Raw genomic sequence first — 17783 nt, forward strand, 5'->3', positions numbered from 1 at the left:
GGCTGAAAACAATGCAACAGCTGTCGTCTCTCTGAAATAATCTTGTTTTCGATTTGTAGTTTTTCTTAGTCTGTAGTCATTAAGAACTGCAAGATTTGTGTACTATACAAAATTATACTTGGTCCTTATGGAAATACTATTCATGAGAATAAGGTTTTCTGTCTCTCTAATAATCATGGTCATGTCTCAGCAAATACTAATGTTATTTTTCTTATATGTCCATAACACAAATCTGAGGTGTATCTTCGTCTCCATATTAGAAGTATACCATGGTGAGGTGGGGTGGAAGTAGATACGCTTATTAAAGACATCAGAGTGAACAGATTGCAACAACACAGGTTTTTAATGCTACCTTGCCATTTTTTTTAATCCTGCTGAAATGCACCATGGAGTGGAATAAAAGTAGCTTATATTTGCTGATTTATTGTTTTTTTTCTTTACTGTTTATGCTCTTAATGAGGCTTTGTCAAAATAACTGAGGGTTATGCTATTGTAAATATGATCAGCTAAAGAAATGATAGGATATATGCAGAGAGGTAAGTTGTTATTGCATAAATTTAGCTGGAACAAGGTGCACTCAAAGTGGTCTTTCTTTCAGTTATATAGAGATTTTCTAGGGAAAACAGGTTTGACACCTTTGAATTTGTGTAAGCCAGTTGCTTATCATTGTATGGTAATCACTAATTAAGTTGCTCTTTGGTCATAAAATACGTTGCACAACACTGATCGTTCGAAGGTCTTTTTTACTAACGTGGCAGATGGGAAACCTTTCACATTTTACAGACAGTAATGAGGTGCTTTATCAATAAAATCAGACTATAACAGCTTGTGGCTAGCAACTGTAGCTGGTGAAATCATCTTAACATATAGACTCATATTGTCAGTTAGGTTGGAAAAGACCTGTTATCAAGTCCACCAGTAAACCATGTCCCAAGGTGCTTCATCTGTGCATTGTTTAAACACCTCCAGGGATACTGACTCAACCACTTCCCTGAGCAGCCTGTTCCAATGACTGACAACCTTTTCTGTGAAGACATTTTTCTTAATATCCAATATAAAACTCCCCTGGTGCAACTTGAGGCTGTGTCCTTTTGTCCTATCCCTTGTTATTTGGTAGAAGAGAACAACAACCTCCATTCAGGCAGTTTTATGGAGCAGTAATGTCTCCTTTTCTCCTGGCTAAAAAATTCAGTTCCTTTCGCCTCTCCTCATAAGACTTGTGTTCCACACCCTTCAGCAGCTCTTTGGACACATTCCAGCACCTCAAATGTAGTTCAATTTAATGTATTTTTTAATAATGAAGTAATAACAGATATCCTTTAAAGAACAATAAATAGGCACATGTGTTCAGCCTTTATGCCTTTTTAATACGGAATTGAATTACCTCATGTATAGGCAAAAATTTTTTTACTTAATTAGTGTGAGGCTCTTCTGTCTATTTCGGCCTTTCTCTTCTTGTCTGCCTTAGTCTCAAAATTAATTGGAATGAAAGATCTGACTAACTTTCTTGACTACTAAACCGACTTCAGATATACCTTTTATATGAGAATGTAGAGAAAGAATATAAACAATTACTGTTCAGTGCATTCCATGGCAAATGTAGATCTGTGTTTACAACATGTCCTTCCACAGCACTTCAAGTCATAAAACTTGCGAAATTTTCAGCATCTCCAGGCAAGTTGAAGGACCTGGAGCTTTTTCAAATCAAACAAAACCTACAAATCTACAGAACAGATAGGAGTAAGACTTAAGCAGATGCATTTAACTGGTGGTAAAAAGAATACGTTTTTCTATGTTGACATTTCAAAAGGATTTTGATTTCACATGACTAAATATTACTTTATAATTTAAAATCAGTTTTTAATTGTATTTTACCTGACATGCATCTTCGCATCCTCTGGCTTATTTGTTTCTTCACAACCAAAGCTGAAGAATTTAATTTCATGATTTGCAAGCAGATTCTGACGTCAGTTGATCTTGCTTTTTCCACAGGTTCCTAAAACAACCTCAAATTTCTCTAATAAGTAGGGAGAAAGAAGCAAGTGTAGCTATGGCTATGTTATTTATCCATATGTAAGTGAATATAAAATCTCCAGATTATTAGAAGCATGTGGTCAAAAATCTCTGACTTGGACAATTTCTGAAAGGCAATCCCAGTTACTTGATGGGAGTTACATTTGGGTAGCGTTCACCTAAATTTAAATTAGTTTTTATGTATGCACACACTATGTATTTTGTTAGGGAAATGGAAAAAATGCTGTTTAATGTGTACCTTTGTAACTGAAAATTGATTTGTGAGGCAGACTTCTGAGTTGCTTTTAAAACGCCATTGGCAGATTAACATGCTGGAAACATCTTCACAATGTGGCTACCTTCCTTATATACTTGCTTTTTGGGGGAAGTTCTGAAAATAAAACAATAGTTGCTTCACTTTAAAGGTGGGAGATTGGGCTGTTGTGCATATCTGCTCAGTTTTATGGAATTGCTTCTGTAGAAAGTAGAGTATTAATTTAAGTAACAGATATTTTAGGTAGTTTCTGCTAAGTCTGTGAAGCACTGGTGTAATTCTTTGTACTTACACATCAGAAGTGCACAAATTTCAACAATATCATTTGTCAAAGAAACACATCTAATATCTAGAACATAACTAAGTCTTGTGAAAAGCAGCTGAGACTTTTGACTCTGTGAGCATCCTAGAATTCAACTTGCTTGACTAACTTTAAGTGAGTTTATATGTAACAGAGCAGCTGTGAAACAGTTACCCAGTTTGGTTTTCTTTTTTCTTTTTTTTTTTTGAGATTAAAGCTTTTGTACCTAAAGAAGTTAAATCAACATACAAAGTTTAACTGTCATGTTGTATTCGAACAGTTGAAACAAGTGAAAACTACTTTGGCTGGCAAGTTGAGTCTTGGTAGTTTGATGGAGTTTTTTTTTTTCTGTTATAATTCTTACATCCTTTTCTGATAATACAAATCAATTCTGGAAGGATCCTTCCTTCAAATAAGCAATTTGTGAACAAGGTTGACATGGACAACAGAGCGGAGAAGTAGAAGGGACCAAGTTTTGAATTTTGACTTAAGTACTTAAATAGCCCTGGTTTCCATATTTAGATGTCAAGACGTTCTGTCCTTCTCTGGAACCTTTTCAATACCTGATGTATGTCAATTACTTCATATAGTTTTCTACTCAACTCTTCACTGATGAGCAAGGTTTGGGTTTTTTTTTAAGCAAAAATATTCTTTAGAAAGTAGTGTGAATAATGATTCCTTCGAAAGATATTCTCTCTATTTAAGTAGAAAACAGTGGTAGAAAGTTAAAGAATTCCAAGGTTTTAAATAAATTGATGAAAGTAAATTTTACAAGAAATTGTGTAGCAGCTTATTGTAGCTTGCAGTGCAATAGCAAATTAAAAGTTGAACCACTGAAGGTCACGTTTACTTGTATAAGGAAAAAATGATGATTGGTAGTAGTCATGGAAAGGAGACCAAATTGATAATTGAGAAAATTATGAACAACTACAGGTTTCAACATTAAGTATGAAAGCTATCAAACCTCTGAACTGCACTAGAAAACTGTGAAGTTTCACGGGTTGATTCACGAAGTGTTCAGTCATCCATGCCACAGAGCTGCAATTTCTGACTGTTAGGGGAAGGCCAAGCTCATTGTCAGCCATCTGATATTCACCTTCCACAGCCAGCGACCAATAGCTTCCAAAGGTCTGTTTTGTTAGATATTGGCTGACAGTCTATCATTGTTTTCAGTTGTACCCGCATGTTTTCATGTGGACAGGGGAAAAAGGCGGGAGGAATCTCTCCTTATTTCAACTGATGCTTCTTGGCATCAGGATATTACCCTGTTTCTGTTTTGTGCATTTTCAGCTGCTGGTTTGAGTCTCAGAAAATGTCTCAAAATTAGAAGGTACTGATTACATATTTCAGCACTGAAGAGTTTAAATCATCATCCCCATTTGCCATAGCGTCATGGCCACTGTGTTTCCTTTCCTCATTACAGAAGTGTCTGGTGGCCCTTGACAAATAAGAAAGATTCCGGTAGTGGACTGGTAATTGCAGAATGGTTGAGGTTGGCAGGAACCTCTGGAGGTCATCTTATTCAACCTTCCTGCTCAAGCAGGGCCACCTAGAACTGGTTGTCTAGGTCAGTGTTCAGATGTCTTTTGAATATCTCCAAGGAGGGAGACTCCACAACCTCTTTAGGCAACCTGTACCAGTAATACATCTTCTTGTAGTACATACAAAGCAGAAAACTTTCTGTGCTTTCTCACCACGTGAAGTTATTACTGATTTAGCAGTTGCAGTTGAAAGTTTGTCAGATGGATAAAAGGTTTTATTTATTATTTTTTTTATTTAATATTTGTTGGAAGTAATGGTTATGAGCTTAAACTAATATACTTTTCTTATTGCTTTACAGTTGTATAAAAATAGGAATCTTTTCCTTTTTCAGATGAATATATTTTCCACAATGGTACTGAAACCATTTCTGAGAACTACCTTACTAGAACACATTTTGGCTTTTCCCCCATGGTAGAAAAGAAATGTGTCCCAGCTTTATTTAAGCAGTTATTAAGTGTTCGAAAATGGAATCCTACTGTTATAATACAGCATTGTGTACTAGAATGCTACAATATTTTTTAATTGTAACCACAGTGATGACAAATTTTTCATTACTTCAGGTCTTACCATCGCTGATGTCAGTGAGTTTTGAAATTCTTGATAAGGAGCAGTGTCTTAATTAAAACAGTATATTAGCATATTTCAGGTAATTTAAACATAGTGAAAGACCTCCCACCCCACTTACCTGTCCAAAAATGCATTGTATATGAAGCTGACCTTAATTCCGTATGCATTCACGTAGTAAAAGGATGTGTAAAAAGTAGCTGAACTACTGTAAGCTTGTCATATTTGCTAGCTTTAATATTATTCACCAAGTAAGACTAAAACTGTGTTGTTGTTACACTATATTAGAGCCAAAGAGCTTTAAGATTAGATTAAATTATTTTTCATTTAATGACTTATAGTGTAAATAATAATACTTCCTATAATGAGTATTTAACACTTGATAGCATGGTTTGAGCTTTCTAAACATAACTTTTAGAACACAAGTTCTTCAAGTAAAGGAAGCATTCACTTTATTTTTCAAGCATAGTGTCAGTTAAAGGCCATGAAAAAATCAAATAACCTTTTTTAGTTCTTAAATAAGAGAACCCTCTCCATATCCTGTAAGAAAATAAACCAAAAAGAGTCCTCTGACAGACTGGGCAAGGTAGACAGCTGTTTAATGTCTTCTGTCAACACAGCTGCTATGCCAAAAGCCTGTCAGTACCCTTTTGGATCCTTGAAATACCCTCTTGAGGTAGTCTGTGCCAAGGATGTGTGGAGCCCCTGGGCCAGTCACAATGGGGTGCTTTTGCTAGTCCTTCCTAGTTACACTCACTTCAGCATCTAATGCGGTTGTTGGGATCCCTCTGTCACTCCAGAAATAATGGGTTCTGCCCCTTCATAGTTGGATGGCATTAGGGTATACTGCACAAGTGTCCACTAGAGCCTTGTACTCCTGGGGGTCTCACATGCCAGGCTATGGAATCCACACTGTCCTGTAAACCTGTCCCTCTGCTCCCCATGGCTGGAGCCAGGGCTCCTCTAGTCCTGGTCGTAGTATTCATTACTCATTTTTTGTAAAAATGAGTCAGAAGTCCCTTTAAGAGACTCAGAAGTAAGACCAGCCTTTCTACTCTGTCTGAAGAACAGACTGCTAATAGTTGAGATACCAGTCTGTACAGGTGGGAAGCAGAACTTACCCTCAAATTTCTGAAACTCTCAGGACAGTTTCTCAGCTAGAATGTCTGGCAGTTACTCCATAGCCAAGATGCAGGCTTGTAGGGAGGAAGAAAGCCTTCCTTCATATTGCTGGAGCTGGCCAGCTGTCTTTCCAGGACATTACTGTCAATGAGCTGACATACAATGATGGTGTGCTCCATAGAAACTTCTGCCACGAGTTGTGTGCGTTGAACTTCATCTGTGTCTGTGGGTAAAGGCTCATTATTAGGATAATTGCAAATCACCTCCAGCACAACTAATTCCCTCAGGTACTAGATACCTTTCTCCATGGTGATCCATTTGCCTGCGTGAGAGGGAACATTTTACTGGAAGAGATAACTTTTCTTCACGCCTGGCAGAAGTCACCACCAGAGTCTGAGGGCTTCTGTCTTTTTCCGAGTCACCTTGTTAATGCTACCTTCCCTTGACAAGGATCCCAGGTGTTTTGCTTCCTTATCCTCTAATTCCAGGCTACTGGCCCAATTAAGCCAGCCTCGGAGGAGCCAAATGACAATGTCCTCACTGAGATAGCAGCTGAAATCTTTTTGTGTATCTCACAGCTCACTCAGCAATAGGGATCAGGTGATTATCTCTGATTCTGCCTCTTGTCTTTATCTTGTGATGACCATGGTTCATCATCATCCCTCACTACACAGGCTGGGTTTTTTTCTGTATTTCTTTTCTCTGTAGAGGCAACTGATAGCAGCATGTGTTGATTCTCTGGTTCAACCTCAGTGCCTGTCACCTGAGTGTGAGTAGCTGCAGTGTATAGCATGAGGGTAGGAGTAGCTGCAGTACCTGTTGGTCTGTTCTCCTTCTCTTCCTCACAACATCATATGGTGTTGAATACCCCTTTGTCTAGTTTGGGTCAGCTGTCTTGTCTGTGTCCCCTCCCCGCTTCCTGTGAGAGCTCTGTTCTGTCCGAATTCAGAACATTATCTGCTTCCTATGAAAAAGAATGTAATGAGTGGTGCTTATGAAGTACTCATTATCTCTATTTCCACCCTATCTCGTAAAGAGCACAGGATTTCTGCAGGCAACTGGAGTCATTTTGTCTTGTGTACTGAAAACTGTCAGGCATAGAAATCTGCTTTCTTCTTAACATATGTGGTTGCATCAGGATAGCATGTGGTCAGCAATTGCAATGTTGCAGGGTTGGCAGAGAAACTCAAATAAGCCCAGGTTGTCTGGGCTTTCTCACTGAGAAAATGAGTGGAAGAGTGGACAAAACCAAGAGTGTTGACAAGGGAATTGGAAACATGAAAATGAGTTAAAGAGACATGAGTATGAAGGAGCCTCGTATGACTGGCAGAGGTGTGAGGAAATAATGGCCTAGATGTAGCCCGTTCTTTGAAATTACCATATATTTGTTTGGTATTTTCTTGTCCATTTGCTATACTGTGTTTACTCAGTGTCCAAATGAGAAGAATGGAAGACAGAGTAATTAATAAATTATTCTTTTTATATGAAGATTAAGAATTATTTTTCAAATGCAGTGTATTTGTGTCAATATTTTGTATTGATCAGATCAAAACCAGGTTGCTTTTATTAACTGTCCTGTGTTCAAAATCTAGCAAATACTTTTTCGTTTACTTTTCTGCTCTGTTTCTCCATTTTCTCAAGCATAGTGAAAATACTGAGTAGAAGCAATGTTGATATTTTGCTTTTCTTCCTTGTCAGGGAGGAAATCAAAGTTAGAGGTAAATACTACCTGTTACTAAAAAACATAATACACTGAGTAAATGTTGTTTCAACAGCATTACAGAACGAAGTCGGGTGAAAATGTAAAAATCTGTTTTCTATTAGTTACCTGAAGACATGCTATTCTCTGTTACATTCAGTTTTCCTAAGAATAATGGATTTTATTTAAAAATAATATGGAATGTACTTTGAAAAATTTGAAATTTGAATGTTCTAATAATATTAAATTTTGTTTCAGAGCAAAGTAGAAGAGATGATTTGGAAGCTTTAGGTCATATGTTTATGTATTTTCTCAGAGGAAGCCTTCCATGGCAAGGTTTAAAGGTAGTGGTTTTTGATATATTCCTGTATCCTGTTATCAGATCATTAGCTTTTCTTGCCATGATCTTTTTTCTTTTTGGAAGTTTGTCTGTAAGCTGTATAACTTCAGAAACTTGTTTTGTTCTTATGTCATAGGCTGATACGTTAAAAGAACGTTACCAGAAAATTGGAGACACAAAACGAACAACTCCTATAGAAGTATTGTGTGAAAACTTCCCAGGTAATATCTGCTGTTAATAAAATGTAGTGTATTGATTTATAAAATGAAACTGACATAAGTAATTGTTTAATATCTGGTTTAAAAAAGTTAAATAAAATAATGCTTCCAAATACATATATTATGTACTGTTGTAATAGGTACAATAGTTATCCTTTGAAGCAGCAGTAAGCTAATGCTGGTGTTCTTCAAAGACAGATTCTTATAAAGGAAACATTAAAAAAAGTAATACAAAATTTTGCAAGTCTTCTAACTCAAAACTGATATGTCCCTTTTAAAAACAAACTCCATTAGGAACAGCTTGAAATAGTATTTAAAATAACTTTCAAGTACTTTCAGGTGTCGCTTCTAATCTTTCTTACGTGCACGGAGAATCAATTGGAAAATTGGAGAGAAGCAAATAGGACATTTTTTAGAAGTTGGGCTAATCAGCTCAGGACAGGGGAATACACACGTATGACATGGACACAATTCTGCCAAAATAAAAGTAAACACCTTGAAAAATAATCACAATGTCACTGATAGGCAAAATAGATTTGCTGAGAATAGCTTATGACAAACTGATTTGATTTCCTCTTATGAAAGGAAATCATATCCACAGCAGACAGCAGGCAGATGTTTTATGTCATGAAATCTTAGTACTTTAGCTTTTGACACTCTTTTTAAGTAGCCTCACAAGTAATCTTTAAAGCATAATCACAAAGAACCTACTATGGGAAGAAGAGTGTAAAAAATTTAAAACATGAAACAGTATTTCAGAGAGATCTGTGCTGGATCTGTTCCGTATTTTTGATGTCTTGTATAAATGAAGATATTTCTTACACTTAGGAATTATGAGTTTGAAATTTATATGCAAAGTGAAGAGCCTGAAGGGATTACTATTGCCAGGGAGAGTATGGAGTTGCTTTGACTGGAGTTGTGTGAAAGCAAACCAGTCAGACAAGGCTGTAACTGATTTGCTATGGGATAGGGTGGTATACTAGATGGCCTTCTGAAGTTCCTTCCAACCCTGTAGTAAAAATCGGTCTATTATCAATTTTTCTTATGTTTTTTATTTCACTTCTGTATATTAAAAAAAAAATAATCTAGTGAAATTGACTTTTTTCACAGAACTTAGAGCAAATGTCTGAACATAATGTTTAGTGAATTGAAAAGAGTTTAAATGTGAGGGGAAAAAAAACGTATTCTGAAATGTAAGTCTTGTGTATCCAGTAGTACATGCTTATCTGCATGTTGATTGTTATGTAGTTTCTAGAGTCCTTTAAATATCTAACTTTAGGTGTATATGGTGCAATCCCTGGAAATAATTATGCATGGGTATCTCCATATATCTAGTGGACTGTTTTCACCAAATTTAATGAAGTACATACTTTTTGACAGGCTTAGATCTGAAAATGGAACAAGGAAAAGATATTTGGCCTTGGAGGGCATGAAAGATAAACTTCTTTGACAGTACGCATGTACTTTTTAATAATAAATATTTTCTTGTATGTGGAAGTTTTTGCATATCAGATATCTGAGGATTTTTCACCTTTTCCTGTCCTCCTTGTCACTTAGGACATAGAATAAAATGAGTACATCCATCACCATTTCAATTTTTTTCAGTCAGCCTGCAGACTGAGCTAACTGGTGTTCCATAAGGCAAGAGAATTCTGTAGTATCAGTGAAAGATATTTTAGTCTTTGTCACATGTGAAGCACTTACCTTTTCATCCCCTGTTCCATTTAATTGTACTGTCTTTGAGTGTGTAACAGTACTGCTATTTCAAGCCTTGTACAAAATATGAGCAAGGATTCAAACTCTGGAGTTTCTGCTTCAAATACATGATTAGGGTGGTATTCGATTTTTTTGAGTCAGCCAGTTGTAACAGATTCAGCTGCGTTATATGACTCAATTCCAACCTTCATACCTCTGAAGACATATCTGCTTTGGCTTCTGGTTTATATTGGGAGAGAATGATTAAAGAGATCCACCAACGTGTCAGCATTTGTCTTAGCCTTCTTCAAAAACTGTCTCTTTGGCTGGTATTGCTGAAGACTCAGTTCTATTCTGCCAAGGAATTCCTCCTATCCACTGCTCCATCTGCTCATGCCTAAAACATAGTGCTTAATACTATGGTTTTGTCAGAACTGAATAATTTTGAATGTCTTGGCACCTTTGTTGTGTGGTGAATTCCTGACAGGACCAATATGTTGCTGCCTCACAACTTTTTGTTAATAAGCTGGTCGCAAACCTTCACTTCTCCTTCTTTCTACCCTGCTATCTCCAAAAGAGTTTAGCTTAGCATAGCTCAGTCTCTTCACTTCTCAGCCATCCTCTGTCAAAAGACAGGCTTCTTACAGCACCTTGTTTTACCATGAAATGTCAGCTTCTCCAGATTTATTGAAATGTCATGGGTGCGTCAGGGTGAGTATGCAGTGATACTCTTGTACTGCTTCTGATCTACATACCTCTTCACAGGATCAGTGAGTACTGGAGGCACCTACTTTTAACCTTATTCATCCTCTGACAATTCTGATCATATAAAGGTGCTTTCTTTTGTACTTTGGGACCATGTAAACAGCCTTTTTGGCTTGAGAGCAAGGAGTCATTGCTTTTCTCAGGATGGCTTGTGAGTGGGTGGGTTCCCACTCTTTCATGAACTACAAAGTTTCCTAAACAAGTTAGGTTTTAAGAGCTGTGTCCATCAGGAAATCGGGTCCCAGGACTCACGTCAAGTGCTTCACTTGATCCATATCAGATTGTGAGAAGTTGTTGCAGTACTCTGTTTCAAGCCACTGTAGTACGATTTTTTTTCCGTTTACTATTCCTCTTGTAACAATAAGGTGCGGATGGATGCAGCCTGAATGGACCAAAATTTCAATATGGTTAGGTTGTTGAACTCTTCATTCCTCTAGTACTTTAGTTCTTTCTTATAATACCTACTGGATTGGAAGGACCTGTAGGACTTCGTCTTTTTGAATGCTTGTTAATGTGTATCTCTTCCCACCATCTGCTGTTTTCTCAGACTGTTTTATTTCCACCTGCCCTCATTTTGCTGATTCCTGCAGGAGTTATTGCAAAGGTAATCACGAAACTGAGCAGTTTCTCAATAGGATTTGAAACTTTTGCTTCAGATGTTCATTGTTCATCCCTTTCATCCCTTAGATTCTGGTGTCCTCTGTCCAGAAGAATGCTTGTTCCTTACAGCTATTGTCTCAGAAGCCTTTCCTGGCTTAAACCCATTATCAAGAATGGGACATCTGTATGCTCTACTTAACAGCCATGAGGTTTATGCTGGCACTCTTGTTTTAACTAGAAAGTTCTGGCTGGTAGTGCACCCTTTAACGGCTAGGAAAGCTCCTTTTATCTTTACAGGCCCAGGCCCAGGCCCTTTCAGAAATCTCCCTCATCTCTACTACTGGAACAATGTTATCATTTCACTGTAATACCTACTCAAATCTCCATTTGTATGCTGACATGGTATTTAAACAGTTCTATTAAACTGACACTGGTCAGAAATCACTCTACAATAGCTCAGGTAACCTTGGTATTTCTCTGCAGGGTTTCTGTTCAGAATATTTGCCACTTCTGCTCACCACCTTCATATAACATGATGCCTGAAGCATTCAGTGCTGTTGCAACCTTCTGTAATCATACTACAGATAGAGCTCAACACAGCCTGTAGCGAGTGTTTTTTGCCAGGACAATTGGAGTTGCCCCCTTCAGAATGTACATGTTTGTCCTCTCTTATAGAAAGGAAGGTTACATTCCAGTAACAGGTGTTTTTGAGACATAGTCCATTCTGCACATGCATACACCCCCTTCTTTACCTTTCTTTAGGCTTGTCATTTCACAGTTAATTGAAAAAAAGAAATTAAAACGTAGAAGCATTTCTCTCCCAATTTTTTCACACACTGTGCATCAGAATTGGAAGGTTGTATGGAAGATCTTGACAGGTAATGCCAAGAGAAAATTAGTGGGGAGCCACTTGATATGTTTAGAATATGGCCGTATATCCATAAGAATATTGTTACTAATTGTGAGAGGTACAAGTTGCTTCAAAGTGTAAAACTAAGTACCGGTTTTTAGGTGCCATTAAAACAGGTATGGCAATTGTGCGTTTTTTTTTTAATATATATACAGAGGAAATGGCTACATATCTACGTTACGTAAGAAGGCTAGATTTTTTTGAAAAGCCGGACTATGACTACTTAAGAAAGCTCTTCACAGACTTACTTGATCGGAAAGGCTATATGTTTGATTATGAATATGACTGGATTGGCAAACAGTTGGTGAGTACAGTTAAGGTATTAGTAATATGTTGGGGGTCCTTGTGTGATCAGTTTTGAGCCAATGTTGGTCTTGAGTTTTAGAACGCATGTGCATCTCATGGCTGCTGTTAGAGTTGTGAACAGCTGCTATTACAAACCCATTTTCAAATGCATTTCCAAACATTATCTTTTGGCTGTGGTATTTAGTATTAGGTCTTCTTCCAAACTTACTCTTAATATCAAAGTAAATTGTTCAATTGGAAACAACTGTTTCTGAGTTGAAGGGATTTAAAATTTTGCAAGAGATTGTCATTATTGCATGTGTTTTCTTGCTTTGAGGACTTTATTGCTCCTAGTGTTTTTAAAATGTAGAGCAATCACTTCTCTGCATCTGAGGTATGTTCCAGATATTTATCCGTTCATTATGAAGAAACTGGCTATGCTTTATATGCATAGTTCTAATGAAATACGATGTGGAATATCAGTTTTGATCACAGTGCATATGAAGTTACAGAAAAATACTGTGTTCAGTTCCTTAAAGGGTAAAAGATGAATTTTTCAAAACACCTCAAATTTTTCCTTGCATCTTCTTAATAAGTAGAGGAGGGGCTGTGTGTGTAGGTTGAACGATTTCAGATTATACATTTTACCCTGAAATTCCTTGTGTGACTTTCTGAAAGAATTGTAGTATTTTATTGCTAAATGTTTTTTCAGCATTAAAAAATGCTTTAAGCCTCTCTTCAGGCTTTCATCAAAATGTCCTAACTGCTAACTGCAGAAAATATAAGCCTAAAGTCTTTCAGAAAATTAATATCTGATAGTACTCAGAATTGCTACTTCGTGAAATGGTGTAAGTCTTGGTTTACCTTTTTCTCTTTGGTATTAGCAAAAGCTTCACTATATATTTACTTTAATTTGATCATTTTGGGTTATGGGAAACTGCCAGATTTAAAGATTAATTTCTTTTACAAACCAGTAACTTTTCGTAAGACTTAGAAATCTGTTTTTTTACCAGTTGCTACATATTATTTATATTTGTAGCCTACTCCGGTGGGTTCAATACATTCAGACCCTGCACTGTCTTCAAACAGAGAAGCCTATCAGCACAGAGAAAAAATGCAACAATCCAAAAATCAGGTAAACTGTTCATATAAGATTATCGTAATTACTTTGTCTTTTATCTAATTATTTGTGCTATGTTGTTCTTTTATTAGAACTCCAAAAGAAAATTAACTTCAGGATTTCATTGATTTTTCCTTGATTAAAGTAGGTCCATGTTAATGTATTTCTAAATCTGTAGATCCTAAAATGTCCTAAAATATTGCTTGTTTGATGCTGTGATAAAATGTATAGCTTAAATCAGTAGTGGATTTTCTCTCTGCTGATAGTTCTTTAAATTTTTTTTTTTTTAGTTCTCTCTTTTTAATCACTGTCTCTTCCCCATATGCTGTATCATCTTTAGGGGCTGTAACATGTGTGGGGTTCTATCATTTTCACTTTTTTTTTTTTTTAAACTAGGATAAGAAAGAAGGGTACAGACTGTTTATCAGGGCCTGTTGCAATAGGACAAGGAGTAATGTTTTTGGATTAAAATACAGTAGATTGAGGCTAGACATGCAGAAGAAATTTTTTAGATTAGGAATGGTGAAACGCTGGCTCAGGTTGCCCAGAGATGTGTTAGATACCCCATGTCTGGAGACATTCAAGGTTGGAATGGGCAGGACTCTGAGCAACCTGATCTAGTTGAAGATGTCCCTGCTCATTGCAAGGGGGCTGGACTAGACTGGGACCTTTGGAGGTCTCTTCCAACCCAAACTATTCTATGATAATGACCCAGGTGGTAAAAATATTAGGAATTTAGATCTGTGTCCATTTACCTATGGTAGATTACAGGATTGTGTTGGTGGACTTTGTTTCTTGCTAGAAATTTTGAGTTTTATCTCCCTCTCTTTGAAAATTTGTGTGTAGTTATATGTCAGTATGGAGATAATGTTGATCTACAATCTCTATAGGAGTGGAGTCTGTGGTGGTTTTGTGCTTTTAAAAATAATATATAATAATTAATGCATGAATTTTTTGTTTTTTGAATTTTTATTTCTTCTTTTCCTTATATTCCTAATGCACTAAAAAATGATAGTCGACAGACCATAGGGCAGCTTGGGACTCACAGCAAGCCAATCAACATCATTTGCGGGCTCATCTAGCAGCTGACAGACATGGTGGCTCGGTACAGGTATTTTCTGCTTCTTTCCATGACTTAATCCATCTTTTTGCATTATATAACACTGTTATAGTTTCCTGTAGTGCATGACATGATTCATGTTTTTGTATTAAGTTTACTGTCCAATAATGTTCAGAACGTTCCAACCATAACCTACTTCACAAGTCTCAATCTGAAATTAGAACAGGCGCATAAGCGTATGGATCTTTTTGTACTGGAATTTCTGCTACATGTTTCTTAATGGAAGCCTAAACTGAAGAAACTGTCTCTTTTTGAGGGAATATGCGCTTAGATGAGTGCAAGCAGCTGAAGTTTAGAATTTTGATGTGTTACTTAGTTGTATTAGCAACTAAAACACAATTGACAGAATTCAGTGTTGTTCAAGTGATGTTTTTTTATTCCTTAAGCAGACTTCAAATATGCAACTTTGCAACTTTTGTTTAAACAGTAGTTGACTAGAAGAATGTTTCCCAGGGCAGTACTTCACACTTATCAGTGGAAAAATGAGCAGGAATCAAGAATTTTTCCTTTATTATTAATTTATGTAATCATCAAAGAGCTTTCTTTTACTGGTTTACTCTTAATTTTTACTTTTTAGTGTCTTTATCTTTGAATATATTTAGGGATGAGATGGTTGGAATAATACATAAGGAGAGGTTCCAGTATAAGTTGGGGAACAACCTGTTAGAGAGCAGTATAGCGGAAAGGGACCTGGGAGTCCTGGTGGACAACAGGATGACCATGAGCCAACACTGTGCCCTTGTGGCCAGGAAGGCCAATGACATCCTGGGGTGTATTAGAAGGGGGGTGGTTGGTAGGTCGACAGACGTTCTCCTCCCCCTCTACTCTGCCCTGGTGAGACCACATCTGAAATGTTGTGTCCAGTTCTGGGCCCCTCAGTTCAAGAAGGACAGGGAACTGCTGGAGAGAGTCCGGTGCAGAACCACAAAGATGATGGAGTGGAGCATCTCCCTTATGAGGAAAGGCTGAGGGATCTGGGTCTCTTTAGCTTGGAGGAGACTGAGGGGTGACCTCATTAGTGTTTATAAATATGTAAAGGGCGAGTGTCACAATAAGACAAGGGGCAATGGGTATAAACTGGAACACAGGAGGTTCTGTTTAAATTTGAGAAGAAACTTCTTCTCAGTGAGGGTTACAGAACACTGGAACAGACTGCCCAGGGAAGTTGTGAAGTCTCCTACTCTGGAGACATTCAAAGCCCACCTGGACACATTCCTGTGTAACCTCATGTAGGTTCCTGCTCTGGCAGGGGGATTGGACTAGATGATCTTTTGAGGTCCCTTCCAATCCCTAACATTCTGTGATTCAGAATGCCAGCTGCAAATTCTGTATGGGGTTTTGACATTTTGGTCTGAAATGAAAATAATTGTTATTTTAAAGGGTTATGTAGGGAAAAAATGTTTTGTCTGCTGCATTTTTGATTCTGACAGTCTAAGTTACATGTATTTCTTCTGAATATTGGTTTGGAAAAATATTTTCAATGCCTGAAGAATGAGAAGTCCAGACTAAAGAAAACAATGCTGTAGTCTCACCAGTGTGAAAATTCTGTGTCTTAAATGCTTTGAAACACAATTCAAATATAACATTCTCTAAATTTTGCTGCTTTAGAAATTACTGTCAAGTCACGAGAGATGTTATTACATTGTAATGTTAACATATATTAAATGCCTTTTGGGGGTGGAGAGAACATTTTCTAGGAAATACTGGTAGTACTGCTTTCTGTTAATGTAACGATCTTTCTTTTTTCCTCAAAGAATATGTGTATTCTGAGTTCAGATCATTTAGATCAGTTGAGATTACAGAGCTGCGATGTAAAAAGAGCAGTGTGGCAAACTGCAGACTTTTGGTCTGTGTCTTTGAAGATCAAGTGTTGTGCACAAGAGTATTTTCAAGCCAGCTTGATTGGGTTTTTAACGTGATTGTTTCCTCACTAAATGCACTTATAAAACCACATAGTATCTTCAGTTTTGAAGTTTGAGCCCTTGACTGTTGTCAAATACCCCGTTGTTGTAGTGACACTAACTGAATCATGCTATTGAGTTGGACGATTAGCTAGCTAGTTTAGCCGGATACCTAGTTGCACCCAAGAAGACTAATTCTAAAAGCGCCATGGATAATTGTTCAAAGGAAAATTGAGTCTAAGGTATGAAATTGAAGTCTGTTTATTTTTTGTGTGACATTAGTGAGTCGTTGCTCATCTTTGAGATCAGTTTTATGCTGAATTATCTGTTTTTCTGCAATATATGAAAACCTGGCAGATAATTTTATTTTATTTTAAAGTGACAATGAAATGTTTCATAGGTCACTGCTACACTCATCTGTAATACTACTGCTGATGTCATCTTTAAAATCCTTTTGTAGAAGATTATTAAATCATGTTAGTGATACTTCACTGTGACATTAAATTCAAGTGATGTGAATGTATGTGTGTTAGTACATATTTTTTATGCTCTTATTAATCATGTTGAAGTGGGAAACATTCAGGTTCTAAATGGTTTGTTCATTAACAGTGATCATTCTGGTTTTGTGCTACTTTAATTTATCCCAAACTCTCTAGACCTATGTTAATGATATATTAATATGCTCAATGTCTAATTTTACTTTGTAGCATCAGTTCGTGTTTAAAGTTCAAATACGATTAGCAAATTGAGTTGTAAAGGGAAGACCTACAGAAATAGCTCACATCTCTTCTTCCTCTTATCTGTATTTAGAATAAGATAAACAAGCTGTAGTATGGCAGTCTGTATTTCTAGTTGCTCTAGCCTTATTAATGAGAGCACCTTGTACCTCCCAGCATTTCATTCAGCAACTTCCTGTGTCTTTAGTTTGTAAGTTTGCCTCAGTTCCTAAAAAAGTCAGCTGTACAACATTGAATTGTTTCCTTCTCTACATGAACTTCAAACTGCTTATGCGCTCAGAAAGACTGTACTAATCTGTTCATGACTTTGTTTCCTCACTTGCTAGCTTATCTCCTTCCCCTTATCCTTTCTCTTTCTGTTTTCCCATTTAGAAATTCTTTGAAAGAAGGTTAGATTAAGACATCAGGTTAAAGAGTTCCCAGTGAAGTGCCACAGGTCTTGAAAGGTGCTTAGGAACTGCTTGAAAGGTTAGATATTTGATGGAAGTAGTTTTGCATTGTGAGACACCTCTTCTTCAAGAAGTCAAGATAGCAATGTGTTAGATTTAACAAATAAATTTCCTTAATCTTTTGTGTA

General features: G+C 36.8%; 1 protein-coding gene across 23 annotated transcripts in view; it reads left to right on the forward strand.

The window, feature by feature from the left end:
- CSNK1G3 (casein kinase 1 gamma 3) overlaps window positions 1–17783 on the forward strand; it is a 91237-nt gene that overhangs the window by 60180 nt on the left and 13274 nt on the right. For 12 of the 23 annotated variants that reach the window (XM_071802764.1, XM_071802763.1, XM_071802766.1 and 9 more), the window contains 5 exons: window positions 7774–7859; window positions 7992–8076; window positions 12145–12347; window positions 13368–13463; window positions 14464–14559. In XM_071802764.1, the coding sequence (XP_071658865.1) occupies window positions 7774–7859; window positions 7992–8076; window positions 12145–12347; window positions 13368–13463; window positions 14464–14559 (566 nt within the window). Of the gene's footprint in view, window positions 1–7773; window positions 7860–7991; window positions 8077–12144; window positions 12348–13367; window positions 13464–13540; window positions 13593–14463; window positions 14560–17783 lie in introns of those variants that run through there. The other 11 variants (XM_071802767.1, XM_065860335.2, XM_071802775.1 and 8 more) reach the window with 4 other exon arrangements.

Source organism: Patagioenas fasciata, chromosome Z (genome assembly GCF_037038585.1).
Source record: "Patagioenas fasciata isolate bPatFas1 chromosome Z, bPatFas1.hap1, whole genome shotgun sequence".
NCBI classification, from domain to species: Eukaryota; Metazoa; Chordata; class Aves; order Columbiformes; family Columbidae; genus Patagioenas; species Patagioenas fasciata.